At 49.5% G+C, this 27553-nt stretch overlaps 2 protein-coding genes across 2 annotated transcripts in view; both read right to left on the bottom strand.

Annotated features, from left to right (window-relative positions):
- Positions 1–503: 503 nt before the first annotated feature.
- On the bottom strand, positions 504–5163 carry atp6ap2 (ATPase H+ transporting accessory protein 2). Its single transcript, XM_086124368.1, has 9 exons — positions 5023–5163; positions 3818–3948; positions 3271–3399; positions 3091–3186; positions 2288–2425; positions 2152–2205; positions 1678–1827; positions 1480–1599; positions 504–1139 (listed from the first exon to the last, which is right to left on the bottom strand). Exons 1-9 carry the CDS (start codon positions 5096–5098, stop codon positions 945–947), a joined length of 1089 nt encoding a protein of 362 aa, XP_085980494.1. The 5' UTR covers positions 5099–5163; the 3' UTR covers positions 504–944.
- A 1017-nt stretch (positions 5164–6180) lies between these two features.
- The window catches only part of bcor (BCL6 corepressor), a 40389-nt gene continuing 19016 nt past the window's right edge, over positions 6181–27553 (bottom strand). The window contains 12 exon segments of the mRNA XM_086124171.1: positions 6181–7256; positions 7805–7958; positions 9107–9184; positions 11406–11551; positions 12337–12503; positions 19499–19783; positions 20720–21030; positions 23407–23676; positions 24642–24857; positions 24860–24922; positions 25846–26011; positions 26616–26672. Coding sequence (XP_085980297.1) covers positions 6902–7256; positions 7805–7958; positions 9107–9184; positions 11406–11551; positions 12337–12503; positions 19499–19783; positions 20720–21030; positions 23407–23676; positions 24642–24857; positions 24860–24922; positions 25846–26011; positions 26616–26672 — 2268 coding nt within the window. The 3' untranslated portion in view covers positions 6181–6901.

Consider the following 27553-nt stretch of genomic DNA (forward strand, 5'->3'; position numbering starts at 1 on the left):
GGGCTACGATGGACTGTTGAGCCCTAAAAGTCGCTAGTCGGCTGTATGTGGTGCAGATCGGCAATGGTTTGTATTCAGACCTGTTGCGTAGCACACCCAGAGCACCTCAAAATTTGGGTCTACGTACTGTTGTTTGATCCACAACAGGAGTCGTTTTTGTGGCTTAGTAAGAAGTCCGGACCAGCATGAGTCCTGGTCCGTTTAAAATGAACCGAACAATGTAGGTGTAAATGTAACCTAATTATGGCGCGCAATGAGTTTGTGCATTGGCTAAGATGTATGTGACACACGAAGGCCCGTTACTGTCGTAATTATCGGTTTTCATTTGTTTTATAGTTATGGCCCGAAAGTGCTTTTCATAGAAATATCAACTATAATTGTGACATTGCTTCTGTTAGCGCAGATTCGTGAAAGACCACAATAAACCGAGGACCTCCTGTAGTCTACACATAAACGCGATGAGAGGAATGGTGTCAGTATCTTAAAAACACAAAAATTAAACATTGTCTGATCCATAATTTATTCATTATTTTGCAAGTGTGTTTTACGGTTAACTTTCTTTGCACAATGCTTACAACAGTCACGGCATTATTTCAAGCAGAAAACAACATTTTCAAACAATAATCTTTTCACATTGAAAACATCATTTTGTCATAGAGTTACATTTGTATTTTCAATATATACACATATTTAACTTAAAATATTTTCACAACAAATTCATGCATTCTTTCAAAACATGACCACACATTACAAAAACTCAGTGAGACGCTTTACCTATGAGGAATGATGTGTTGTAATGTTGATATTCACTTTCAACTACCACAGCAGCATTGTAAACCAATTGCTGACTCACTGTTTAATTAAATGTCACAAACACAAAGCACAAAACAATCACTAGCAGGATCCAAGGGGATGGATGAGTGGAGTCATCAAGGGTCAGGTTTTCAGTCCATCCTGATCTTCTGGTTGGTCATCCTATAGATGATGCTGTCGTAGCCCGGGTCCATGTTCCATAGGTTGTAACTGACGGCAATTACTGCAAGCGCCAGCACAATCATCAGCCACAGTACGATGTTGAATATCACGGCATAGTTGAAGTTGTACTTGTAAGCCAAGTTGTACGGGCTTCCCGGGTTGCTCTGCAAAAAACAATTACTTTTTAACTTTGTAACTAGTACAGTACGCATCTTTAAAGTACCATTCCTTATAGTATTTGCGGAAACAAAAATGTAAAAAAACAAACAAAAAATGGATCCGCCTTCCTGGTAAGTACTTATGAAGTCCTTTTTTATTCTTTATTTGTGGAGGCTTTTCAATGTAAACTTGTTTTAAATTATACTAATACTGCGCTTAAGTCCAAGTCTAAAAATGCATTTGAACAAATAAAAGCCTCTTCCTCAATAAATGCCTTACCCGTAACAGACGCCTGGCACTTTCTGCCTAGTAGATAAAGGTGTTCTGCACACAATTTGGACTTACGATCTGTTTGGATTCCAAAATGGAGCGGGATTTCCTGGTGAGAGGAGCCTCAAAGTTTTTCACTGTCACGACCTCCACCACGGCACTGTTGCCATAAAGACTGTACACGTCCTCTCCAAACTATGAAACGAGGGAATGCAAAACTTGTGATGCAGCCTGAAGCAATGATTTGGAAGTGTCCTCCCTTCTCTTCTTTACCTTCTGCAGGACGGAGGAGAGAAGAGCGACAGCATCGCGGTGCTGAGGAGAGTCTTGTCCGTAGACGCGGCTCAGTTCCTCCAAGCCCGACAGCTCCAGGGAGTAAACGTCTGGAGAGTGGTCCTTGGCCAGATGCCTGTGTCTCTGCAGCTGTAACAAAGTCACATCATGAAGACAGGAATGTTAGGAGGAGAAGAAAAATAGGTCTGAGTGATTAATTGCATTTGCAGTATTATTGTGATTTGAATTATTTTTTCCCACCACAAAGACTAGTTTGATGGCCAAGTACAAGAAAAGGGTTTACTTTGATTGACGTGTCTGACATTTGAGCATACATCCGCGCAGATGATAGTGTGAGGCTACTCGAGCCATGACAAATTAAAAGTCATTCTTGCAAAGTTGTTTAAATTAAAACTCATCCTTGCAAAGGAATAAAAACATAGTGGGAAATGTAGTGCAGAAGTAACGACTCACTAGAGCTGTGATATCATACAGGACTTGGATCTCAGAGAGGAACAGCAAATCAGCCTGCAGACATGACAGGTGCGAGGTTAGACAAAATGTACAGTGGGTATGATTTTAGTGGAACAGTCATGCTAATGTCAGTGACCTCTGCATTCCTGCTGAGGGACTTGAGGGGCAGGGTGGCCAGCACGGAGCCATCTTGAAACAAGCGGCCTCGGATCTGCTGCAAGGTAACCGGCAGATCCTCGAACACGGCGTTGGCTTTGCCCAGCATGTACAGCCTCTAATGGAAGACACAAAAGAATAGAATAATAAAAAGGATCCTTTTTTTTTTTTTGGCAGCAAAGCATATACAGTACATCCCGATCGGGAATGACATCATCGTCATCATTGTTATGCCACCACCACAGAAGGGTACCAGTGGTGGCATAACAACAGTGATGTTAAAACTGCGAGGGCAATCACGGGACAAGAAATGTAACATGGAAGTGAATTTTATTTTTTTGTCTTGGATGCTCAGCAACATTTCTTGCTGCTCAGCAGTTTTGTGCCATCTTTGACTGGGAATTTTTGTGCAAGAGAGCCCATTGCACAGGGCAAAAAATAAATACTAATAACTTTTGTTTGCTTCAAAACCTTTATAGTGGAGGAGATATTTTATATACATTTGAGCATTAAAATATGAAGATACTCTTATGTACAATGGTTCAATAAAAAACAAACATATGTACATATTTTTGTCCTGATTTAAAATGGCATCTGGTTTGGAAATTTGTAGTCCGATGTGGCTACCTAGTAGTGCTGAAACAATTGTGGCCCCTTTCAATGTTTATGTTGCCCATCCCTATTCAAGACACTCACTGAGCTGAAGACTCCCAAAGGTTGTTGAACAACACATGAGCTTAAAGTCCAAGTTGAGGTTTGATGGTCTTATGACTATTTTTCTACCTCTTCACTTGGTGCGAGCTGCAGCACGACAGGTGTGTCCTCTGCAAACAGGGAGTGCACCGTCTCTGCGACACTATCCAGAGTGAAGGGCACCGGCTGGGGAAATAAACAAGGAAAACCTCACTACAACCTATTAGAGGTCCATTTAAAAAAAAAAAATCCATGTCCAGGACGACTCACATTCTCCAAGGGATAGGAGGCCACACTCTGAGGAAAGTCAAGGTCATCGGCTCCTCGGACCACTACCAGAACATTCGCGCGGGGACGCTGGAATAGGGGACCAGCCTCCAAGCCGGGCCAAGAAAGATCCTGGATGGATTTAAGACGCACTGTTACCAAAAGGCTAATTGAACAATGCCTATGGAAAATGCAGTACACAACCTTTCTAAGTGCTTCAGTATCATGACAGTTGGAGACAATAACCAGCAGTCAGCAGAGGAGTGTTATTCTTATTAAGACATGAGTATCTCTGCTCAACCATGTTTAGCAGTTTTACGACTGGAGTACTGATTGACCGGCATTTTACATCACATTGGGGGTTGATTTAATGTTATTTTATATGTTTACACTTCAAGTAGCACGGTGACATACTGATTTAAATACGGCTGAGTCACAGCTATGAGGTTTGGGGTCCCAATATCAGGAGTTAGCATATTTCTTAAAACATTGTAGCGTAGAGTCATTTAAGGTTTTAAAATGGTAGCAGATCTTCGACTGGTTGAAGTACCTCTTGAACAGAGAAGCCCATGGTTAGGGCCACCAGGTCGGGAATCTTTTCGCCGGAGATGGGCCACTCTCCTTTCTGGAAGGAGACAAACTCTGGAGCTTGCAGCACTGTCAAACTATCCCCACGGACATCTGCACGACAGAGAAGAAATAAAGCATGTAATAAAAGACACTAAATGTAAGAAAAGATCATGTAATGAGCGTAATGCGTAATTTTAAAGGGCACATAGAAAATTAACTTTTTAATTGTTTGACCACAAATAGTTGGATATATGGAGTATTTAATAAACAGTGGGCCTAATTTAAATAACCGTCCTACATTAAGTTTCTCCGCACGATCTGCTTGGCTGGGGATAGATTCAGAACCATTTTCAGGTGACAATGACACAAAACTGCCTGAAACACTATCACCCAAACACCAAAAGGTAAGTTGTACTACATACAAAGAGTGAAGTGCTGAACCCACAAGTGAAAACGCTATTTATTTTCTTATTTATTATACTTCTTAAAACAGGCTAATTTCAAGACAACCAAGAGGGTGCGTGAAGTTAGATATAATTATTGATCCTTGGTGCATTAATGCAATTGAGAACTGTTTTAATTCGTGAAGAAAATGCATGTCTCCTTTGAAACAAAATGGCCGAATATGAAATATCTAGCAACGGTCAAATCAAAACTCATTATTTTGCATTGTTTGTAAGTACACAAGCCAAAAACTCGTGACGGAAAGACCGCGAGGAACTTCCCTGTTCCGTCCGTGACCTGTCACATGACTCACAATACATATAGCAACTACTGTAGAGCACTAATAAACATCTTATCCTGGGTGCATTTTAACCTATGAAAACAACGACGAGTGGCACTTTAGAGGGGGTTGACAAAAATACATTTTGACTACGCTTATACGCTTTTTGTCATAATTCAATGTTCCCCATTAGCAACGTTTAGTAGCTGATGAAGCGAATAAAAACCTGTCAGGTAAAATAGATGTATACAAAATAGAAAATGGGGGGGGGGGGGACGCCTAGACGCTTCACATCAATCGGAATTGAAAATGAATGAACATATCGACGACGCTATCGTGCCTAGCTTGGTTAGCTGACTGATCTGCTAACACTTTGACACCACGATTCGGTAAGGATACACCAAAGTAAGAACAAATCCGTTTACAATAACTGATTGCGTCTGTCATTTTATAACTAATACCAGTCGTGTAGAGGGAAAGGAGGACGAACACGGCGAAGGGCAAAGCCTCCATCCCCAGACAGGTAATCCGCGACATATTCTGTCCCCGTCGTCTCTGTGCTTTCCAGCAGAGATCACATGATCCAAAACGTCACACCCAATCACGTGGTACTGAAATTCAAAAGACGCATGCGCACCAAGAGTATCTTTTGGCACTTGCCAAAATTAAAATACTGTTGGCCGAGTTCTTAAGTGTAGTGTATTTGACCTGTTTTATATATCTATATCGACCAATATTTCATACTTGTGTCGTGATACACTTTTCAGTCATATCACGCAGCCCTAATAATTAATTAACAGCTAACGATTGGAGAACATTTGAAAAAATTTGTTTTGTTAGAAGTATGGATGAAACTCGTAAGCGCTTCATGTTAATCAGTAGCCAAGAAGTAGCTACCAGTTTCAAAAAGGCAGGTGACGACTGAACTAGAAAATGCTGGTCTTGGGATATTTTGACGACAGCATCACAGACACCGAAGTCACTTATGTGCTATATTTTCGTGCTGTAAAACTTAAGGTGCAATAACATGATACGACGTAGCGGTTTTCACTTCATGCTTTTTGCAAAAAGCACTACATTGTACATTGCTTCTGGAACAAGTTAGTAATGTCAGCCCTGTGGGATGATTTAAGTCCCTTCAAATTGTGAAATGTAAAATTATCCTTGGAACATGTGAATGCAACGGTCGAAACAGTCATTTCATTTGTTCACTTCGTTCGATTTGTAATTTTAAACGAATATTTTAACTAGGGTGATAGACAATATAACCAATTCCATTTGATGTATTCATAGAGGAGTTTTTGACATGCTAGCAACCGTGCAAATACAATACAGTACAGTCGTTCACTCGAGTGGATGTGTATCGTGTAATTACCAATTACGACGTTTGGTGGCGCTGTAGGTCTGCACTAAATTGCTTGTTGTCGGCTGGTCCGTGCAAATACAAAGTGTAGCTCGCGACAATACAAATGTACTCCTAAAGATGGCAATGTAGGATTGTGTCGTCGCGGACAATTTGGCTAAACGGTTTAATTTGACATTGACTCCCAATTCATTTAGTTCCATTTAGTACCTCAAACGCTCAACGTAACCTCACAATTCAAGGACCAGCACGCGTATTTCATCTTGCAGTTTGGATATTTATTTTTTTTTAAAGCAACTTCTTTTTGTAAAATATAAATACAAATTAGGAGATATTTTAATTACAAAGTTAAAACAAAACAAAATTAACACCCAAAAAGTTTGATTTACTGCAGTAGCCTCACTGTTAGATATATACACAAGCTCTTTGCCAAAGGGTGAAGATCAGTATTACAATAGAACTTTATTATACAATCAACGCTGTAGCTTTGCGTGTTAAATTACAGACTGGACAGGAAGCACAATTTGAACATTACAAAATGAAAAAAAAGATACAACAAAAAGAATTGTACATCATGTGCTCCCTGTGAACTCAAATAGCACATTCAATAGCACACATGCACAATGTGCTGCGCTCACGCGGCGTCTGGTTATCCGAAAGAAGAAAAAAAACAATTATGTACACACACGCACACACACACACACGCGCACACACACACACACACACGCGCACACACACACACACACACACGTATATGTACATACATATATTTATTTATATCTATTTGTACATATATTAATTTATAAAAAATACAACCATCAGTTATTGAAAGTCAAACGTATGGCTAAGCTAACACGGGCCGGGTCAGCTAGCAGGTCCACAACAGTCTATGTACAGTGCCGGGCGGGGAACTCCAGGCAGGATATCAACTCCCGATGGACCGGAAAGCCAACCGCAGCCCGAGAGGGTGAAGAAGGTCAGTGCTTGTTGTGAGCCGGGTTAAAGATAAGGCCCACCTGCCCGGCCGCCTTGATCCTGTCCTTCAGTTTGTCCCTGGCCTGTTCCCAGCGGTCATCCAGGCACTCCAGCGTGGAGCCCAGTAGGGCAGCCAATTCAGCGCTGTCCTCCACCAGGTCCAGCAATTCCTTGCTGTCCGGCTGGAAGCCCTCCAGCTCCTCGGGGCAGGAGAAGAGCTGCGACAGCGAGGCCTGCCGGTAGAACTCGGCCTCGGATACCGTTACCACCTCCATGTGGGGGAAGGCCTGCCTGAAGCCGCGGGCCGACATGCGCAAACGGCGGAGCACATCGGACAAGAGTAGCCAGTTCCTAGGCCTGAGAGGGAGGTAAGAAAGAGAACATTTATCACGGATGAGAAATAACAACTTGTGTCTAACAAACAAACTACTCTTTAATAGTCACAGGTAAAAATAGCATTAAAAAGTCTATTGTGAAAAACATTACACTTTCACTCTTCTTAAACAACCTTGGAGGCTAATCACTGGTTATGCGTGTAATAATGATAAACACAATCAGGGTGACATCACAACCAATCCAAGTGCTGCGTATAATGATCGACGGCCCAATGTCTGCATGAACAGTGTCTCATCGGTTGACCAGTGGCCGTATTACTTGTGGAGAAAGTCGTAACTTGAACAGGTATTCGTGTCACAGCGCAAACAATGTGTGCCAACTGTTATAAATTTCGGATTGGAAACTTTTGTGCAGATAGTCAAATAGTGGAGATGTCTCAAAAAAAAAAAAAGACATCTGCTCACGATGAGGTAAAAGTGCATTGTATCGTGCGTGCCAAATTGTGCTTCTGTGTGACGGCAAAAAAGTACTGCATTATTCCCAACACTTAGGAATGGCGGGACGCTCACCCCTGAGAGACGGACACCTGGATGTTGTAGCAGGGCAGCAGGGGCCGGTCGGAGAACTCAAACTCAAACACCTCCCTCTTGTCGTCCTCATCGTTGTCGTCAGGACCCGGCGGGTCGGCCAGGATGTCGTAGGCTCCGCCCTCCTCGGCAGACTCTGAAAGGCGCAAAATGAACGTGAGCTGTCGTCTTGGAACATACTCTTCCATACAAAGATTCTGAATAACGCTGACTTTCACAGGCAGTGGGACAGGATCTTCAGTTACACCTGTGATACCACCGCCAAAGATGGAAACTTGTCAGGTTGACTTATAATTACCCAAAAATCTCACAAGATGGCACGAAAGCACTACTTTTTTTTTTTAAATGTTCATATCACTTTTTTCAAACTGATACCAGGACAAGTAATCACTGCGTACTCTCCGATACAGAGTACTCATATCTCTAGCACGTTTGACAAATAAAATTTCATATGACACTATGATCAAAATTCGTGAAAACAAAACCTTTTTTTGTGACACAGCTGATGATTTGCGTTAAGCTGCCACAGTACGCGCCAGCTATTGCAGAGGAGGTCAATCAATTTCAGATTTTTTGCCTTCAGTACCTGTGGCAGCCTCCACGAGTACTCGATACCTCAAAATAAGGCCAGCATAGGCTCGATACTGATACCTGATATTGGTATTCGCTCATTCCTAACTTTTTCATTAGACAGGACTGAGGCCTGTCTAGTAGAGGCTCAAGTTCCATGACATCAAGCTGCCACAAGAGGGCGCCAAATCAGTACATTACTATTAGACAAGGTTTTGCCACCATTTTGTGGCAACTTGTGGCATTTTTCAAAAAGAGCACAAAAGCAGTGAAGAGGCAAGGTTTTTTTTAATCACTCAGGGAGGATGGATAAAGAAAAAAATGCAAATATGTGAATTTGTGACTAGGGACTCAGGAAAATACAGGGGAACACTGTAGACAGAAAAGCAACACAACTGAATGATGTCGCCTTTGAAGGAGCGCCCATGATTTATGTTACACCTTTGATCCTTCCTCCAAAAACGGAAAATCTTTGGGTCGATTTGGTCCACCACATTGCGTGTTTGCTGTCTATATAGAACCTCAACAGATAAACACCAGCATTTCATAGGCAGTGTGAAAGGGGCTTCTGTTACCGCCCTCATATTAGTTCCCAAGGCAGAAAATTGTCGGATCGGCCTCCCCAATTCCCGCATCAGTGCGAAACATTAGAAAAAGGGTGAAAAAATGGTCTTCTATAGGCATCTCAAGGGGATCGTTGTGATCAGTACTCACCACACACAGCGCTGCCGTAGAATTCCCAATAAACTCCGGGGTCGTCGTCTGCGCGGCCCTGAAGGTCAGCAAAATAATCTATGGAGAGAGGAGAGGAGCATGTGACTCACCAGCCGGAGCCCAGAGGGACAGGCAACGAGGCAAACAATTGCCCTTGGAGACAAGAGCGGCGAATGGATAAACGGCAGTAAAAGAGGAGGAGGAGGAGGGAAGAGAGGACGTGTTAGGGGAGTGTGGAGTGGTGGAGCAGGGGCGGGTGGGGAAGGGGGGCTAATGGTCAGGGGCCAGCAGCTTCACCACAGGGGAGGGAGCGACTGTCTCTGCTGGGTTAAAGCTGGCTCAGTTCAGAGCAGGGCTGCAGACGGCTGCCAGGAACAAGAACCACACACAGTTTTGCTGGTGCGCGCGCGTGCACCCGCGCGCACACACACACACGGCGAGAGAGCTGGATAAGCGCACGCGGCGAGAGCAAAGTGTGTGTTCAGCACATACACGCAAATGCACGCACGCACACACATTCGGCGAATCAGAGCCGGGCTTTGTGCCAGCGCTGAGGCGTGGGGCGTCTGGCGTGTGTTTGGAGGGATTAACGGCCTCCAGATGAGTGGGACCAGGTGGAGGGAGGGCGGCCATCGCTCTCTCTCACTCCCTCTCGCTCGCTCTCACTCACTCACTCCCTCGCTCTACCGCGAGGCATCGATCGAGTCCACACTCTTATCAAAGTTCAACACCACCTTTTTGCAGCCGCCTCCATTTAAAGAGGGCTTACGAACCCGTGGCCTGTGGACCTTATACGGCCCTGCGAGAGCATTTGATCCATTTATAAAAAGCGCCAAACCGTTCAGCCCAAACATGCTCAGAAACGTATAAACGCTAAACATATGTTCCATCGTTGCATCATATTTTAGCATACATTTTATTTATTTTGGAAGCTGATAGGAAAAAGGTTCCCCCACCTTGAGATGAACCTCACAGCTTCACGCTCACCCCGATTTAATCCATATGAACGAGTCCAATCTGACATTATGCCTCAGCAACAGCCGAGTCCCATTCTCCCCATCTCAAGTTACCTGGGAGAGGCACGCACGGGCCCTAACACGCACTTTAAAAGCAAAGTCTCCGGGCCGGAGCGAAGCCCATTTCCTCACGTACGCTGAGCAAACACAGTTGGCGTTGCTAAGTAACCAGATAGAGGAGCTCAGAGGCAACAGCGCACACTCCTGCGGGCTCAAACTCCCTTGTCTAACAGGTGGTCGAGGGAGGGGGGGTGGGTGGGGGGGTGCGCCAGAGGGAAGAGATGGGCTGACAGCGGCTGACATGTCTGCTGACGGCCGGAGGCGAGCGTGGGGTGGAAAATGGGGAGCGGGGGGTGGGGGGGGGGGGGGTGTGAGGATTTGCAAAGCGGGACTCGGCGCAACAGGTTGCGGCAGAGGTCGGGGCGCTGAAAGAGCTGCAAACAGGATCGGGGCCTTTGGGGACTGGCTTCTGCTGAGCGGCTGCTTTAACATTTGAACCCCCATCACCTGCCTGTACCAGCCGAAACCACCCATCAAGCAGCCCCTTACTCGTTTTATCTCTTGTCCTACCTTGCAGCATTTTGTACTACAAGGTCAAATACAGGTCGAAACATCTTAACTGTATGACAAGTGTAAGAGTTGTTCTATTGACGTGGATGATTCTTTGGCTGCCTTTGGTGGGGGGTGACAAGTAGAGTTGGTGGGCTAGCGAGACAAACTGTTGTCCGTTAAGTGGAAGACAGAAATGTGACGTACGAATTGCATTTTAGTGACTAAGCCGACTATACCACAAACCCGGCTGCAAGAATAACCATACGCGAACCAATTGACTCCTATTTCATAAGCATAAGGTGAATCCGTCTTTTAAATGAATCGGCCGCCCACGCCATCAGACTACTTCAATTTCAAATGGGCTTTTCAAACGCTTTTCTACCACCAACGCGCTTTAGAGCACAGTCTCCTCATTCAGCGACTGATGACGCAGCATCTGGAGCAACTGAGGGTTCGCGATCTTGCTTGTGGGGGAGGGGCCTCTGGATCAAACCCGGCGCTTTGAAGCAATTGAGCCAAGCCGCCCGCCATGTATATGATGCCGATGTTACCACCTGCCACTTACACACCCAGCAATGGAAACTCAAGTCGGATCAGAGTTTAGCGTTCCGAACTGTATTGCGGCGATCTGAAATCAACTGTGCCACGAGGTGGAAATGGATACACTGTCGGTGTTTGCCACATGCTTCAGTGAAGACGAGGAAAGAACAGCCAGGAAAAAAATAGCTTACCGGTGAGGAAGCGCTCCATGATGTCACTGTGGGTCATTTTGAGGAGGCCTCGGCCCGAGTACGTTGCCAAGGTGGGGTCGGCGCCGTATGACAGCAGGACACGCACCACATCCAGGTGGTCGTTCTCCACTGCGTCGTGGATGGGTCTACACATACAGAAACAATTATTTTAAGTAACTTGTTTATGCATCTCACATTTTGGTCAAAGTGAATTGAAGTGAAGTCGCTCTGCTCAGTGGGGAAGTTTGTAAGTTACAGTGGCGTCAGCTCTTTAAAACAAAAAAAAAGATGAAAAGACACTATCTATGAACTCACAAAATGTGAATATGTTCCAAACAAAACCAGGTCGTGCACCCAAAATGACAAACAACACTGGAACAAACTATCCTCCTCAGCTCACTCTTGGATCTGTGTCACAGGAATCTTGGATTTAAAAAACAAAAGAGGGGCAGTCTTTCTCCCACAAGAGGGGAAACGTAGAGGAACCTCGTTTCACAAATTGGTTCCCTAACAACAATGTCAGGCAAATGTTGCTTCAGTTTACAAACGATGGCTTGACTTCATGAACAGACAGCATTCAAGCAGAACACTCAACTTTCTTTCTTTTCCTGCATATGAAGGCAAGTTGGTTCTGGGGCTGAAATAGATTCATTGCAAAAAAAACCAAAAAACGCTTCGCTTCAGAAACATTTCAGTCAGCGAACAAAGTCCGCGAGGGAACATCATATTGTCAGCTTCAAGTTCCAACCTGCGGCGCTCGTGTGTCATAATGACGCTCTTGGCAAGAAATGATCAAATCCATCATGCAAGCGACGCGCTACGTGACATGAGTAAGCCTTGACGGCCCACTGGCGCGTGATAAGGAGGCCACATGTTAGCATTGCGCGTTTGTTTGCGCCGGCCCGAGGGCTTCGGGTTTCGGCTGACGTACCTGGTGCCGTCCTGCGCGCTGCAGTTAATGTCGGCCCCGTAGTCCAGCAGGTGCTGGACGATGCTGAGCCAGCCGCGGGCGCAGGCCTCGTGCAGGGCGCAGTAGCCGGCGTAGTCTCGGTGATTCACCTCGCACACTCGGTTCTCCAGGCAGTAGAGCACCACCTCCTGCAGGGAGCCAACACAAGCGCGACGGCTCAGTACGGGAGGGAAAAACAACAGTCTCGTACAAAGACAGACGGCTTCTAGCATATAAAGTTTCCTGTGGCGGCCAAATTAGGGGAAGAGGGAGGAGGGGGAAGGGGAAATGAGCGTGTTCCTGCGCCGGACTGACATAAAACTCGCACACAAACGCTCCATAATGCTGCAGCTGGCGGCGAACGAGGCCAGGAGACCGAGAGTATGACTCAACGACGTGTCGCCTGCCAGATTCCGAAGGCGTGCGCGCGTGCGGAGACAGTCACGGCGGGCCCGGGCAGCGAGCGTGGCGTAATGGAAGCGGAACAAAGAGATTTGATGGAAGCACTCAAGAGCTGGAAATGTTTTCTTTGGTCTTGAGGCCGCGACAGCCGGCATCCAGCAGAAAAATAGACGGGGCCGGTATTTATTGGACTGCCGCGGTGTCTGCTGCTACTAAATGGAGGAAATGGCGAGAAGGGGTGGGGAAAGGAAGGAGGACGTTCTGTTCTGATAAGAATGCTCGCGTAGATATGCAAAACAAATAGGAACTGCCGCGTGTATCTGCGTTTTTCTAAATGAGGGTTTTAATTATGTCACCCACGTGCGTCCACATCCGCGTATAAACGCCAACGCTTAGGCGCTGTCCCTCTAACAGCTCGCCGCCGAGACCTCCCTCCTGTGAACCTGGGGAATGACTCCAAACTTCCATTTCTATGCTAATTCTCGCCCTCCAGCTGCTCCAAGTGTTTATCTCGCTCTCTCCCCATTTGCGCGAAAGGGCGGCTGGAGGGACGGAAGGAGAAGGAGGGAGGAGGTGCGGGGGGGGCAGACTTGACTGGCGGGGGGGAATGGAGCGGGCGGAAGGAGGGCCGCGGCGGCGAAGGCAACACCCCGACAGATGACAGATTAATGAGTCTGCGGATGAGATCTGCCGGGGCCGTCCGCTGGGCCGCAGCTGACAATAACAAGAGATGAAAGGGTGGGCTTGTCGTGGGTGGCGGTCCAAAATGTGTGTGTGTGTGTGTGTGTGTGTGCGTGCGTGCGCGTGGTGATAAGAGTGATTTAGAGGACGATCCGGCCCGTGGAAGGAGGAAGGGAGTGAGATACCAGGAAAAGAAAAGAAGTGAACGAGTGTGTGCAAGAAAAAGTGTGAGAGTAAAGGAAGAGGGAACGGGGTGGAGATGCTCGTGAGTGAGGCGGGACTGACGAGCCAACTGGTTTTCACCCGCTGCCAGAATTCCGTTTGCCTGCTGGAGAGAGATTCGGGAGCGCTGTGCCGAAGCTTCCCTCTGGGGTTTCCACGTGTGTGTGTGTGTGTGTGTGTGTGTGTGTGTGTGTGTGTGTGTGTGTGTGTGTGTGTGAGTGAGTGTGCGCGCACGTGTGTGCACATTTGTGCGGTTAAGGCCGACGACGACAGTGCTGATATGCAGCTCGCTTTTGTGTGTGTGTGTGTGTGTGTGTGTGTGTGCGAGCGCCGATGAGCATGTGTGTGTGTTTGTGTGCGTGTGTGTGTGTGCGCGTGTGCGTGTGTGGCTGTGGAGGAGGTGTAGCGCTAAACCTCTGGAGCCGCGTTTAATATCGCTGGGAGAGAGCGAGGAGCTTAGCACGAGAGCCCCGGCTTCCCGCCAGATACACGCACACACACGTCTCCGCAGTATAATGAGGCGAGCGCGTGTGCGCGCACACACACACGCACACACACACACGCACACATCCCTTCCCAGCAACACCCCCCTTCCTCCTCCTCCACCGCCGCCGCCGCTTTCCTCCGTCCTCTAATCTCCCTCTCTAGAATGCTTCCCTGCGCTCGCCTGCAATCAATGCATCACTCAGACATTTAACCCCTTGCAGCGCGGCCCTGCTACGCGCCACGCATACAAGCAGATGTTTGTGTGCGCGTGCCCTTTCGGCGACGCCAGGGTAGCTCATGCTCGGTCTGAGGGAGCAGGGCCACATGGCCGGAAAGCATGAATGTTTTCGTGAATAGTCAGAAATGGATCATCGGATCTCATGAGAACAATACAGATTTAGACACACTCCTTTAAAAAAACAACAATACAAAATAGAAATCAATCAACCCTGACGTCTGCGTCTTGTTAATGCGACGGCACTCGAACAGCCGGGCTAGCAAGCTAGCGGCTAATGCGTGGCAATCCTAATGAGCAGGGGCTGTAGAAAGCTCATTAATTCAAGGGACCGTTAACGTCATCTGTTCCCACCTCCGCATAACCTCGTCTTACATCAGCGGCTAAGGCTCCATTCCGAGCCTGCCAGGAAGTAGGACATATTCCACTTTGGAGCTTCCAAGTCAAAGAGAACTACGAAGATGAAAAAAAAGAAATCCACCAACAACTGCAATACACAAGTTGAGCGGCAGCAGGTCTGGCAACAAAGCGAAGTCTTTTTTGGCAGCCTCGGTATTCTTTCGTCCGGCATTTTAAGATTACAAGCGGCGCTCGAATACATTCGCACGCAAAACGAGACGACACGCTCAATTGATGCCTTTCATACGGTTTTCCATTTCATTTCTTTCTAATAATGGCCAAGAAGCATTTTTCTGCTGTATTAGTGTTGGTGAGTGATCGACTTTAGTGTCCCGAGTTGAAAACAAATTTAGCTGACCTCGCCATCGTAGGAACTGAACTCTCTACAAAACCGAAGAAACCCTGTTCATACCAATCTTCATATCGTTTTAAATGGATAGTGCAAGCTAATAAATCACGAAACATTTCAGCAAAAACGGCAACCTGTAGTTGGCTTCTTTTAAGTTTTGTTTATAGACAATGTCACCAAAACTGACCTTTTAAAAATAACGTAATACACATGTCCGGCCATTTGTTTGGAAAGTTGAATGCTTTTTTTTATTTTATTGGATACAAGAAATAAGGCTTTTTATTTTCAGACACTTGTCTGTTTGTTTTTAGGATTGTGTTCGACAAAGACCAAAAAACATAGCAGTATGCATGCCAGGCCAGTAGTTGCAGACATTACGTTTTTATTGCAACCGATTTCTTTTTCAGAAACTTATGATTGTATCCATTTTTGATCTTTTTTTTCCCCATCTACAAACGTAAATGAAACGCCCCAATAGTTCACTTTTATTGCCTTTCTCTGGACGCTATCAGATAACGCCATCTGAGTGAAGTCGGGATGTATCGAGTCGTGGCAGTTTTCCATGTGGAAGTTCGGAAGTTTCCGCTTTCAAGGCACAGTACATAGTATGCGCAACATCCTTGAAAGGCTACGGCGAACGTTTAATAAATCTGTGACAATTTGCGGTTGGGTTAGATGCCGACAACTCTGCATGAAAATTCAGTCTATTTATCTCCTCGGCCAAACAGTCCAAATCACCGCTATTCCCCAGTTTTGCCGATTATAAATGCAGGGGGTACTTAAAATGCAATCCAGCTTCCCTCGTACGCCGGCTTGAGGAGAGAAAATCAGACATGATTTATGTGAGGAGAATAAATGACAGATTGCACCTTTATCCCGGCTTTCAATGGACTGAAGCGAAGGGGGCCTGTTGGAGCACCCGGCATGGGCAGAGATGGAGGGGGATGGATGGTAGGGAGGTGGGGGGGGCTGTAGGCAGGGGGGGGGGGTCGTGGAGTTGGTTGGTGGGTTGGTTGGTTGAAGGGAGGGATGAAGACATCCGCAGCATCTCTGCTCATTACCATTTCAAATGCTCCGCCAGCGAGCGAGCGACGCAGACGAGGGGAGAGCGAGCGAATAGAAAGGGGAGCGAGGGAGGGAAGAAGCGAGCGAGTGGGCTTTCATGTGCGCCGGCACGGAGCGCGAAACTAAACGAACATGAATATATGCGCGGTGTCGCCCGGGCATCGGGAGCGTGTGCACGCGTCTTAAATTACGTGTGTGTGTGCGTGTGAAGGTCTGCGCATGCTGCTGCTTCTGTGTGTGTATGTTTAAATGAGTGTGTGTGTGTGTGTGTGTGTGTGCGCCAAAGATGATTAGGAATTTGCATGTGCAGGTGTGTGTGGGTGTGCGATAGCATGTTTCCCCCCCCCAACTCATTTATTTTTATAACATCAGTCATTCCGTGTGGCCTGTTCAGAAGAGCACGCCGGCGTGACTGTAGTGTGCTTATTAGGTCATAACTGGTGTCGCTCCATGTGTCACACTAATCAGCAAATGTGAGTTGTGTGTGTGTGTGTGTGTGTGTGTGTGTGTGTGTGTGTGTGTGTGTGTGTGTGTGTGCACGCGCGTTTGTGTCAATGTCTCCCAGGCCCTTATATCTCGCTGCCTGCGTGTGATAAGCCTGGAGCTTGCGGCACTAAAACACCAGTACGGGACAAGCGCTGTGCATCTACAGGCTTGTATGCTTGTGTGTTTGCGTGTGAGGCACTATGCATAAATTGGTGTGTGTGTGTGTGCGTGCGTGTGTGTGTGTGTGTGTGTGCGTGTGTGTGGGAGCCCCAGGGGTCTGCCCCAGGCTTATCACACGCAGGCAGTGAGAGACGCGCTTCCTGAGAGGCAGCGAGAGAGAGAGAGAAAGGGAGGGAGGGAGGGGGGGTGGGAAGGCGGGGGTGTTGTTTGCGCAGCGGCCAGTGCCTTGTTTGTGTAGTCTCAGGTTTTCTCCTCCCCCCTCTCGGCACGCAGGAAGGGGAAAAAAATGCTAAAAGGGGCGAGAGGGGGGGGCGGCGGTTGCGAGTGATGGCGGGGGCGGGGGGTGGGGGGGGGGGTGAGTGGAAAAAAAGAGAAAGAAGCGGGAGGGGAATAAAACGTTTGAGAGAGAGACATAAATCACAGAGACGAGCCAGCTTCTCTCCCGCACGGCTGACTGCTCCCCGCTGCCGTTCACCGCCGCCGCCGCTCCTCGTGTTTGTGTGCGAGCGAGGAAGGAAGGAAGAACAGCCGCCGCCGCCGCTGCTGCTGCCACCGCGAACCGCAGTCACCACGGCACATTAGAGGGCCATTAGAACGCGATTATACTCCCAGCGCTTACCTCTCATTCACACTCTCCGCCGCCTGCTCTCCCACTCTGACTCACACACATCATGACGCACACGCCTAATCATCATAAATGTGTGTCTGAATGTGCGTGTGACTATAAAGCAACCGGTTAATGAGCAACGCACACACCTAGTTACAGTTTGGTGATGATGCCTCTGCCGGTGATTAAAGATATTACACACGCGAGAGTACGCATGGAAAGCGCAGATGCAGGCCAGCCAGCCAGCGAGCGATCGAGCGGACACGCAGCGCAGCTGAGGAGGCATTAAACTGCGCCGATCAATAAATCAATTTGGAAAATCTGTCAAGAAGAGAGGCGCACAAAGGACGGAGGAGGAGGGTGGAAGGGGGGAGAGACAAAGGGCCATCCGGCTTTAATTAAAAGGCAACGCGCGGACTGCACCTTCGCTCTACTTACGTCAAGCGTCCGTGAACCGAGCGGTTTCGTTCAGCACACGCAAAGATGTGTTTCATTAACAAATAGCAATTAAAAAGGTAATTAAAAAAATATATAACCTCCCGAATGACGCGAGCTGTGTCAGCTAGGTAAACAGCATAACTGCGCACTTTGAATGGCCAATCAGTCATTGAAAAAGGCCACACGGTAAACAAAAGAGTTGATCCCATCCCACTTTTTTTTCCGAAGGGATTTCGCCTCCTCCCTCTCCAAAGACAAGCAGTCAATCGATTCATCGATCATTTAGAGTTTGGATGACTGTGTAGGATCAATTGATCGTGTCTTGAAGTATAACACGGTGCAGTACTAGGCGATGACCACTTGAGGGGCTGTTGATGCACATAACTAAATTACATTTTGAGAACAACATACCGCCTACGGCAAGCTGACCTACAGTCTATTTACTGCATACTACACAACAATAAGATAAAAATCTGCTATTTTGGAAGCTTTCACACAATGCGAAAAATTGTCCCATCGAGAACTGAAATAAACTGTACCGCTTGCTGGAAATTGCACTTATGATCTCTTTCCGGCCCTGATTCATCAAGCAAACGGATCTCACTCGCATTGAGCACCGAGCCACAAAATCCAAGCTCGCTACGTGTCAACATGTGAACGTTAAACAGCTGAATGTTGACTTCTTTTTCTATGTTCCGGTTCTTCTACCTTGCTGTTGTTCTGGCAAGCTCAGAATATGAGTCACGAACAGAGCGAAATCCGCATCGCAGCGGAGACAGCGAGGCTGCCAAAGCCGATGAGGGCGCATTTGCGTTAAACACCACCTGGCGCCAAGTTCTTAGGTGGGAAAACCGGTCTATCTAAAAGCTTTGAGAGAGATGGGAGATTCTTGTCTTGCGCTGCGCTGTGGGGCGACTGCCAGAAAGCGGCGCGGTAGGGAAGAAAAGAAGTCCGGATGCGCGAGAGAAAGTGAGAGAGGCAGCGAGCGTCTCCGCTCTTCTCCGTATAATGATTTTGCCGATGCCGCCTGCGCGCGAGCGTGCGCGTGAGCTTGTGTATGTGCGCCTACCTCCCGTGTGTGTGTCACACTTCGCCTCACGGAAAATTAATGAGATGTGAGAGCGGAGCGAGGCGAGAGAAGGGTGGGGGGGGGGGGGGTGGCTAGGAGGAGGGTGGGTGGGAGGCTTTTGCGTGTGTGTGCGCTCGCGGGGTGCCAACGACAATCTGAGTCACAAAGAGAGGAAGAGAAAGAGCGCCGAGAGGAAAGAAGGGGGAGGGAACGAGCGGAAACCAGAGAGGGGTGGGGGGGGGCAGGCAAAGGGGAGGGGGGAGAAAAAGGATGGCGAGAAGAAAGCCTGCGCTGTGGTGAAAGAGATGGAAGATAAACAGAGGGATGAAGATAGGAGAAAGAGGACAGATGCAAGGAGAGAGAGAATGCTGAAGATAGGCGTGGAGCCGCGTAGCAGAGAGGAACAAAGCGGGGCGAGAAAATGAGCTCAATTTAAGCAGAGAGGAAGCGAAGACGGGAAAAGGAGACCAAGTGTAAAATGTGCCGAGAAGCGCGTGGAGCCAAGCGAGAGCTCCCCCCCATTACCTCGTAGCCCAGACGCGCCGCTCTCTGGAGGAGTGTCTCGCCGGCATTTTTGTTCACGATCAGCCGGCGGGCTTCGGGCGGGATGGGCCGCACCACCGGGGCGTCGGCGGCGGGCATCCGTTGTGCCCCGATGACCTCTGGCGGGACGCCGCCCACTCTGCCGTTGGCCTGGGGCTGCGGCGGGGGCGGACAGAGTGCGGCGGGGGAGCAGGGCTTGACTGGAGAGCACGGATAATGATTAGGAGAGGCAGCTCGCTTCCTCGGAGCCTCTCGCTGCTCACTCAGCTGTGGAGAGAGAGTGCGAGAGTGAGACAGAGAGAGAAAGTGTTAATGACGCCGACACGTAGACGCACACGGAAACTGAAGGACACACATTCAGGGGGACATCAGCGCACACGCGAGCGGTCCATTGAGAAAGGGACGTTTCATGCCCAAAAAGTGTGCCGTTACGTATTGAGCACGCACAATGGTGCTGTTGTCTATCCGCGTGCGCGCGCGGGGCCTTAATGCGCAACATCTGTGTTGTTTTTATGTCAGGAAGACACGCAATGTGTCACACGTGCACGCGGCGCCTCCGCACTGACGCTACAGGCTGGCACGCCACTTTTCCTTGAACCACTAAACCAACAGGCCTGCGAGCGCCAGGCGAGAGAGGCAGTTGCCTGGCTCCGTGCGAGTGTGTGTGCGTGCCCTCTCTGTGGAATTCCATGTCGGAGCAGCTGTCAGGCTGAGGAGGAGCAGGGGAAGAGAGCGGCGCGGGCGGAAAACAACTCGCCTTTTTTTTCCCCCCGCAATTTTCCCCATGCTCGTGTTTTTTCTCTCCCCCCCCCCCCCCCCCGCTTTTGAAGTTCATGTGCTCGACTCTGGCTGCCACATTCCTCGCCGCAGAGGCGAGGGAGGGAGGGAACGCGAGCGGGCCTCGTGTTCAGCGCCGCTGTATAATTGCTCCGGGGTTTGTTGTTATGTCAGGAATGCTCACCGACACGCACCCTTTGCACACGTCGACGCGCCACAAAGGGGTGGACGAGGCGCGCTTGACAATTAAGCTCCGCGACGAGTCGACACGCAGGCAGGCGCTCTGAAGGGAGGCGCCGAGGGCACGAGTAAGGAGGGGGTCAAAGCGCCGGCCGCCCTCTAAACATTGTAAACGCGCTTCCTTCCTCTCCCTCCCCACAGGCGGAAGCGCAGGCAGGCTCGAGCGGAGCAAACAAGAGCGCTCACCTTGTCGTCCTCAGCGCTTCCCAGATCAGCCGGGAAATGCTGGCCGGGGCTGTTCGGCGCAGCCTCTTTTCTCCTCTCACGCTCTCGCTGGCTGGTGTGTTTGGTCTTGCACGGCCGCTTGCCCTTGGGTTTGTCCGCGTCGCTATGACGACGCAGCTTGAGAGGAGGGGCGCCTCCCAGCGAGGGCTCCGTGCCCGGGGAGGGAGGGCCGCGCCGAGGCTCCTTGAGGCCACGGTCACCTGAGAAGGGACCCGGCGGGTGCACTCTGTCCTTCAGCTGGCCGCCGGGGTGAAGGGGAGGTGCGCCGACTCCTGTGGGAGAGGAAGAGGAAGAGGGGGGAGGGAGGCGGCATTAGTGTGTGGAAAGGCGGGAAGGTATTGCAAGGCCATCTCTCACCCTCTGCTGGTTTATTAATGAGCGCAGAGAGCTGTCTGCAAGCGCCGCACGCCTGCTCGATCAGGAAGAAAACACCCCCCCCCCCACACCCCCCTTCACATCGAGGCACGCGCACTGCAGCAAGCATCATCGTCAACGCAGAGCAGCTTCAAGTTGCGCAAATGCGCCGCTTTCCGAGAAGAAAAGCGCAGGGTCCTCGAAAACCACAAGGTCAAAATGGTATTTAAGGGCTTAATGGAAACCCGTTTCCTCTGGAGGATTCTTGTGAAGCATTTTGCACAAGGCGAAGGGAACACCGCTTGTGGTTTGATTTGTATTGCGTTTTCAGAATAAACGCGCCATTAAGCTTGGCCCGGGTGTGGCGGTGGAGTGGGGGGGGGGGGCAGTGAGGAGGAATGTGAAATTCTATGGCCTTGTGCGGCACTCCTGCATTCAGATGAACCCCCCCCCCCCCACCCCCATACTGATTAGGCCGCTTGACAGTAAACCAAACAAGGCTGCTGCTGCTTCTGCAACCGTCGTCACATGACCGGTCTAACGTCACTTGGTGCCAGCTTAATGGCGTTCAGATCCAATTTGGCTGGCGAGGCTATCCTAACCCCAAACATTTGGCAGAGCGAAAGCAATTCAGAGCGACCATTTCGTCACCATTTATTTTTCAATTTAGAGTAAAATCAACCCTGAAAAAGTACTCGGAGCCAAAAGGGTTCTCTCAACTCACGCCAGTGCCCGCATACCAAGGTACAAATTCTTTAACTTTTAAATGTAAAACGGAGGATTTGGAGCTGAAAATATCCCATCATCATGCTTGGTAAAACAGATTCTGAAGGGCTGGTCAGAAACGAAGCAAAAAGGGCCGAAATATGGAGTTGGGTTCCCCCTTTAAAGCGACCGCCCATTTCACACTACCTGTAAAAGCAGTTTCTTTCCACCTGTTTTGCATAATGCCACCGACACAAAATTGTTGGGGGCTCCGGGCGACGTCAGAGTTATAACACGGCACCCGTACAGAAGGGTATTCCGCGATGCAAGGTGGCGATCACATGGTGCCAAGTTTCACGCCGCTCAATTGTCGCTGACGCAATCAATGATCTGATTGTGGGTTGCGGTGTCATAGTGTGAAAGCGCACACGTTCACGGCAATAACCTGTCTGCCTGCTGTTAGGGCTCTGATGCGACAATTTTCGCGGGATCTCTGTGCCAAAGAGGCGTTGAAAAGACTGTTTTGTTTGTTCATATGGCTCTGGAGCTATATTATAGGTCCTGCCAAAGGTTGGCAAATGAAATTCTTGCATACCAAATTCCCCCGAGCACGTCTTCTTGTACCTTGCTCGTGGACACAACCAGAAAAGGGCCCTTTCCCAAATTGTTCCTGCTGAAGTTGGAAGCACGGAATAGTGCAAAATGCCTGACGGTTGTGAATCAAGATTGACTTAGTACGAGCCTACTCCGGATGAATTCGTTGGTTTGAATGGTGACCCAATACTTTTGTCCACATCAGGCACATTGGAGAACAAAGGACAAACTGCAGCACTGACAGACGCAAGCTAACAGAGTGAAGGGGAAAAAAAAATCGTTGCAGGGCTGTTGCCAAGGTGACGTTATCTGAAAAGGTGAAAGCTGGGAAGAAAAAAAAAAATAATGAAAAGAAATCAACGGCCAATCAAGGCCTGTGGTTTCTGCAGGGAACATAAAACCCAAATCTTCTCTGATTTATTCACTTTCTTTCATCTCCCGCCTGCTCTTTTATTTTCCTCTTCGCCATGCTCGTCCCTCCGCTTCAGTCTGGGCACGCGAAGAAGGGAGCGCATGGTTTTAATAAGTTAGCCCCCCCACTCCAGTCCCCCGCACCCCCAAGACACACACACACACATGCTTGCTCGCCTTTTTCCTGCGACTGGTCTTTGGGCGGGGGGGGGGGGATTATCACACATTAGTCACACTACACCTGCCCACGCATATCTCCACCAGCCACTTCTCTCGTGCGCGCTTTCATCGCTGTCACGGAGCACGCTGCGGGCCGGCGGAACCAAAAAAGAAAAAAAGCTCAAATCACAAGGGGAGGGAGGCATTTTAGATTTGTGTCCCCCAGCTCCCAGTCCGTCTCCGATTCGCAGCCTTTCCCCCCTTGGCAGAAGGAAGTATCCTCTACCTCATTTCCTCCGCCTGCTTCCAAAAAGGCTCCTGGGAAATCCCCCTCTAGACAGGCGGCTCAACAAGAAAGCGAAAGCCAAAGATAGATTTCCGTTACCCTGGCTGAACTCGCACGACGTGGCGCGACGCACGCTCACCGTTGAGCAGTCTTTCGCAGCCCCACTTCCTGTTGATGTCGGCTCTCTGCGCCAGCGCTCGCTCGTCGCGCTCTCGCTGGGTCTGCATGGGGCCGAGCAAGCGGGACCACGGCTGCTCTTGTTTGATCGGGGGACGGTCGGGAGACGCGCCCCCCTGGGTGGGCTTGCTCAGCCGCAGCCCCTTCAGCTCGATGCACACTTTGAGCTTCCGCACCTCATCGTCCTCCTCGTCTTCGGCGTCGTCGTCAGCGCTGGTCTGCTCGTGCTCGTCTGCGAACAAAACGTCGTGTTGAGTGGACGTGAAACGGAGCCGTAGATGAGCGAGTACAAAGTAGGGGTGAACCGGTTTACGATTTAAAATCGAGCGTTCCCATTGGCAGATTGTATTCATTATTGCGACAGTTTTTAGCATGGCTGGACAAACCCGAGGACGGCAATAACCTGAACCACCAAGCGGGGGCACTCTTGCAATGCTTTCCACTGCTCGCGTCCCTAATTTTTTTGTTTCGATTCGTTTTAGGAACATTGCGATAACACCGAGAACCGTAATTATTTTGGTCATAATAACCCTGCTATTTCCATACAATTTCATCTCTTAAAAAGGCATTTTGACACCTCTAAGTGAGACACAATACGAACCGATGAACAATTTAAAAAAAAAATAGGGTATGTATATAAGAGAGAGCGGGAAAAAAAAAATGAAACGGTAAAAGAAAACGTGAAAACAATTCACAAAGGAGCCACGTCTGACTCGTCAGCTCTTGCCAGGGGAGAGTGTTGTACCATATGCCGGAGTCGGGAGACGAAAAGGAGGAGACCCAAACAGAGGACGGGAGATGAAAGGAGAAGAAAAGAGCAGCCTTGAAAGGGGGGGGGGGGGTGGTGGTGGCTTAGCGGCGCAGGGGAACGGTGTCGAAAGAAGAGAGAGAATGACTGTCCCCTCTTTCTCGCTCGGCGCGCAGGCTCGGCCTCAAAGATGGGATTAAACACTTGGCGTTGCTGGCTGCCGCACAGAGCGAACGACGGGGCCGCCGGACGAGGCGGGGTGGGAATGGAGGCTGGGTGCTGAGGTCGGTGGCGGCTGTCTCCGAGTCACGTCGTTGAAATTTACGGCGGAATTGATTTTGGGAACTTCTGTTTGTAAAGCAACGAGGGGGCTGACGTGCGCTGAAGACTTGAATAGGAACGCAGCGTGTGTGTGTGGGTGGCGGCGGCGCAGATTTAACAATTCTCACCGGCAGACATCCTGGCTCTTTTCTGAGGGTGGAACATCGTCTCGTCTTCCTCCTGCTCAGAGTCCCGCTCCACCTTGAGAACGCACAGGCGCTTCCTGCCGGCGCCAAAGTCATGACCGAGGGCCTCCTCGGGAGACTCCCTCGCCGCCGAGGTGGGGGGAAGAACCCTTTCTGACTCCAACCCCAGCATGCGAACGCTGTCGCTCAGGCTGGGGATTCTCTTTGGGCACCACATCTCTGAAGAACTGGGACCCGGTTATTGGAGTACGCCAGCAGGACACCTGAACACGGATGGAAAATGGCGAGCGGGGAGTTAGCGAGGGAAGATGAAAGAAAGCCAAGAAACAACGGGTGGTGGTGGAGGGAGGCGGCGTCAGCGGGAAGACGCTAGTTAAGAAGCAGGCAGCTTTTATTCCGCTTTAAAGACGGGCAGTAAAACTTTGATGGGGTAAAGACTTTTTAATCTGGAGTCAGCCGAGCCAGCGGCTTGATGGTTCACTGCCGACGCCGACACTTCCGCGGAGGCAAGACAACATCCTGTGTACTTTCGCCGCTCGCTCCACGGCCTCCACCCCTCCTCCCCGCTTTCCGCCGCCGTGTCCTCTGTCCTCCCCCACGGCATGACCGCACCACACCCTTCTCACATAGAGCGTGACTCGAACCCCCTCCCTCCCAGATTCCCTCTCCATGCCATAATTAGGCTCACACGTCAGCCCGGGCCTCGCTCCAACACGCAGCTGGGCTCCACGCCAACCAATCTACCCCCCTCCCCCCCACAACCCCGCTTTCCGTCCGTCTCTCTGTTGCGCTCTCCCATCCGCTTTCACCCCCACTCGCCTCCTCACACACTGCTTTCACTCTCGCACAATCTCTCCCTCCTCTCCCTCCCTCCCGATCATATCCGTGCGTGCAGATAAGCACAAAGGGCTTCTTGAAAATAACCCCCCCCCACTTGCGTCCCTCCGGCTCGCTCGCGCTTGTGCAAGAGCGTCTGTGCCGACAGAGGAAGAGCGTGTCTTTTTTTAGAGTGACCCGGTCTCGCTCGCCACAGCGCTTGCCGCATGTGCACGCCAGCGCGCTTATTGTTTGTGTGTCACTCCCGGAGTCCCCATTTATAGCATGCTGATGCGCGTGTGTGCGCGTACGTGATGCGCGCGCGCGTGTGTGCGTGTGTGTGTGTGTGGATGACTGTGTGTGCGCTCACCCTCCCTCTCCCCATGCCGGGTGGCGTATTGGCCGAGTTCCAGCGCTCGCTCTCTGCGTTGGCTGTCTGCCAGCTCTCGTCCCGCTGTTGGGGCAGACACGCACACATTGCCACTGCCGCCCTCCTTCTCCTTCAGCTCCAGCTCTGAGAACCGCATCATCGCCCGCTGTGCGCACGCACACGCACAGACACACACACACACACACACACACACAAAAGAAGAAATGCAGAGAAATCCCATGAAAACCACTCGTCGTCTGGCCAAGCCACACGCACTGTCCACTCTTAAGCCTGAATCTGGCCTCAAAAGCTATAAATGCAAAACATTTTTTTAAATGTACATTGGGGGAGAAAAGGATATTTTTGTTCAAGAAAATTAAACATTTTGGATTTAAAGAAAACGCCAAGAAATGTAACCGACACACAAGACAAAATAAGGCGGTGGGGGTGGGATGGGGGGGGGGGGTGGGGGTGGGTGGCCAAGCATCAAGACACAGGTTAGACTATTGCAGCCGCCGTGAGTCCATGCGCGCTGGGCCTTAAAGTCCCGGCACATCTTCGCTTCCTGGAATACAAACATGGCTAGGAAACATACATCGAAGCCCCGAGGCGGATGGGAAGAGGAGGGGCGGGGGATGGGGGGTGGGGGGTTGGGAAGTGGGGAGAAAGGAGGCAGTGCGAAAAAGCAGGAGTGTGCAGCGATACAGAGTGTACAACAAGGAGACAGAGGCCATCAGAGGCAGATGTGATAAGAAATGTAAAGAACTGACCTCCCAGTTAGCTGCAGGTTGACTTATATTACTCCCCTCTCGTGATATGACTTCCATCTAAGCAATTAGAATGGGGGGGTGGGCTCAATATAACTGTCCATCAATTCATTCTTGAGTTTATTGTAAAGCTTTCTCCACTGTTTCTTGACACATTCACAAAGCAGTCCCACAAAAGGACAAAAAAAATAATCAAATCAAATAAGACTCGACAGGTCAGCACAAAACGATCAAATCATTTCTGAGAAAGTATGATCATCATGGAAAAAAGTGATAGTAACTCGGCATCGGCCTTTTGTTTCCGCTCAACAAATTCAATTATCACACGTCCAGAAAATTCAGCGTTTGATAGTTTTGTGCCGCAGCTGCGCATTGACAAGCATGACACAGACAAAACCACAGTTCACGAGGACGCCTTCAACAACACAGACAGACATTTGGGACACATTAACAAATCTGCCTCTGCGCCAGTGGATAACAAAGCATAGGGTTTGTTGGCTTTTTATTGTACGGAATGTTGGAGCATGGACGCAAACCGCATGACAAGTGAAGGGGGGGGGGGGGATGCAAAACGGTGGCTCAAAAGTGTGAATGTGAGCGACCAATGTCATGTGTACTAATCAGGGGTGTGGAACCTCGGAGCGGTGGGCCCGCAAGGGCATTTGATCGGGGCTGTCATGCAATTCTAAAAAACAAATTAAAGCCATGAGCTGAGATAAACGGCTGCTTCAAACCACATGCGCATGAAGCGCACACAATTTGAATGCGTCAGAGGAAGGAAAATCAGACCGTCAGGAGCCGAGTGATTGCTACTCAACATTCTGACCAGTAGGGCGCCAATTAATCTGCCCAGGGTGGAACCTTCCACACTCACAAGCACGTCAAGTTTGGCCGTGCTCTGACCTTGTCCAGTTGACTTATTAGAACTGTGCGTTCCATTG

The sequence above is a fragment of the Hippocampus guttulatus genome, chromosome 11 (genome assembly GCF_054856545.1).
Source record: "Hippocampus guttulatus isolate MCC_2025c chromosome 11, RoL_Hgut_1.0, whole genome shotgun sequence".
NCBI lineage: Eukaryota > Metazoa > Chordata > Actinopteri > Syngnathiformes > Syngnathidae > Hippocampus > Hippocampus guttulatus.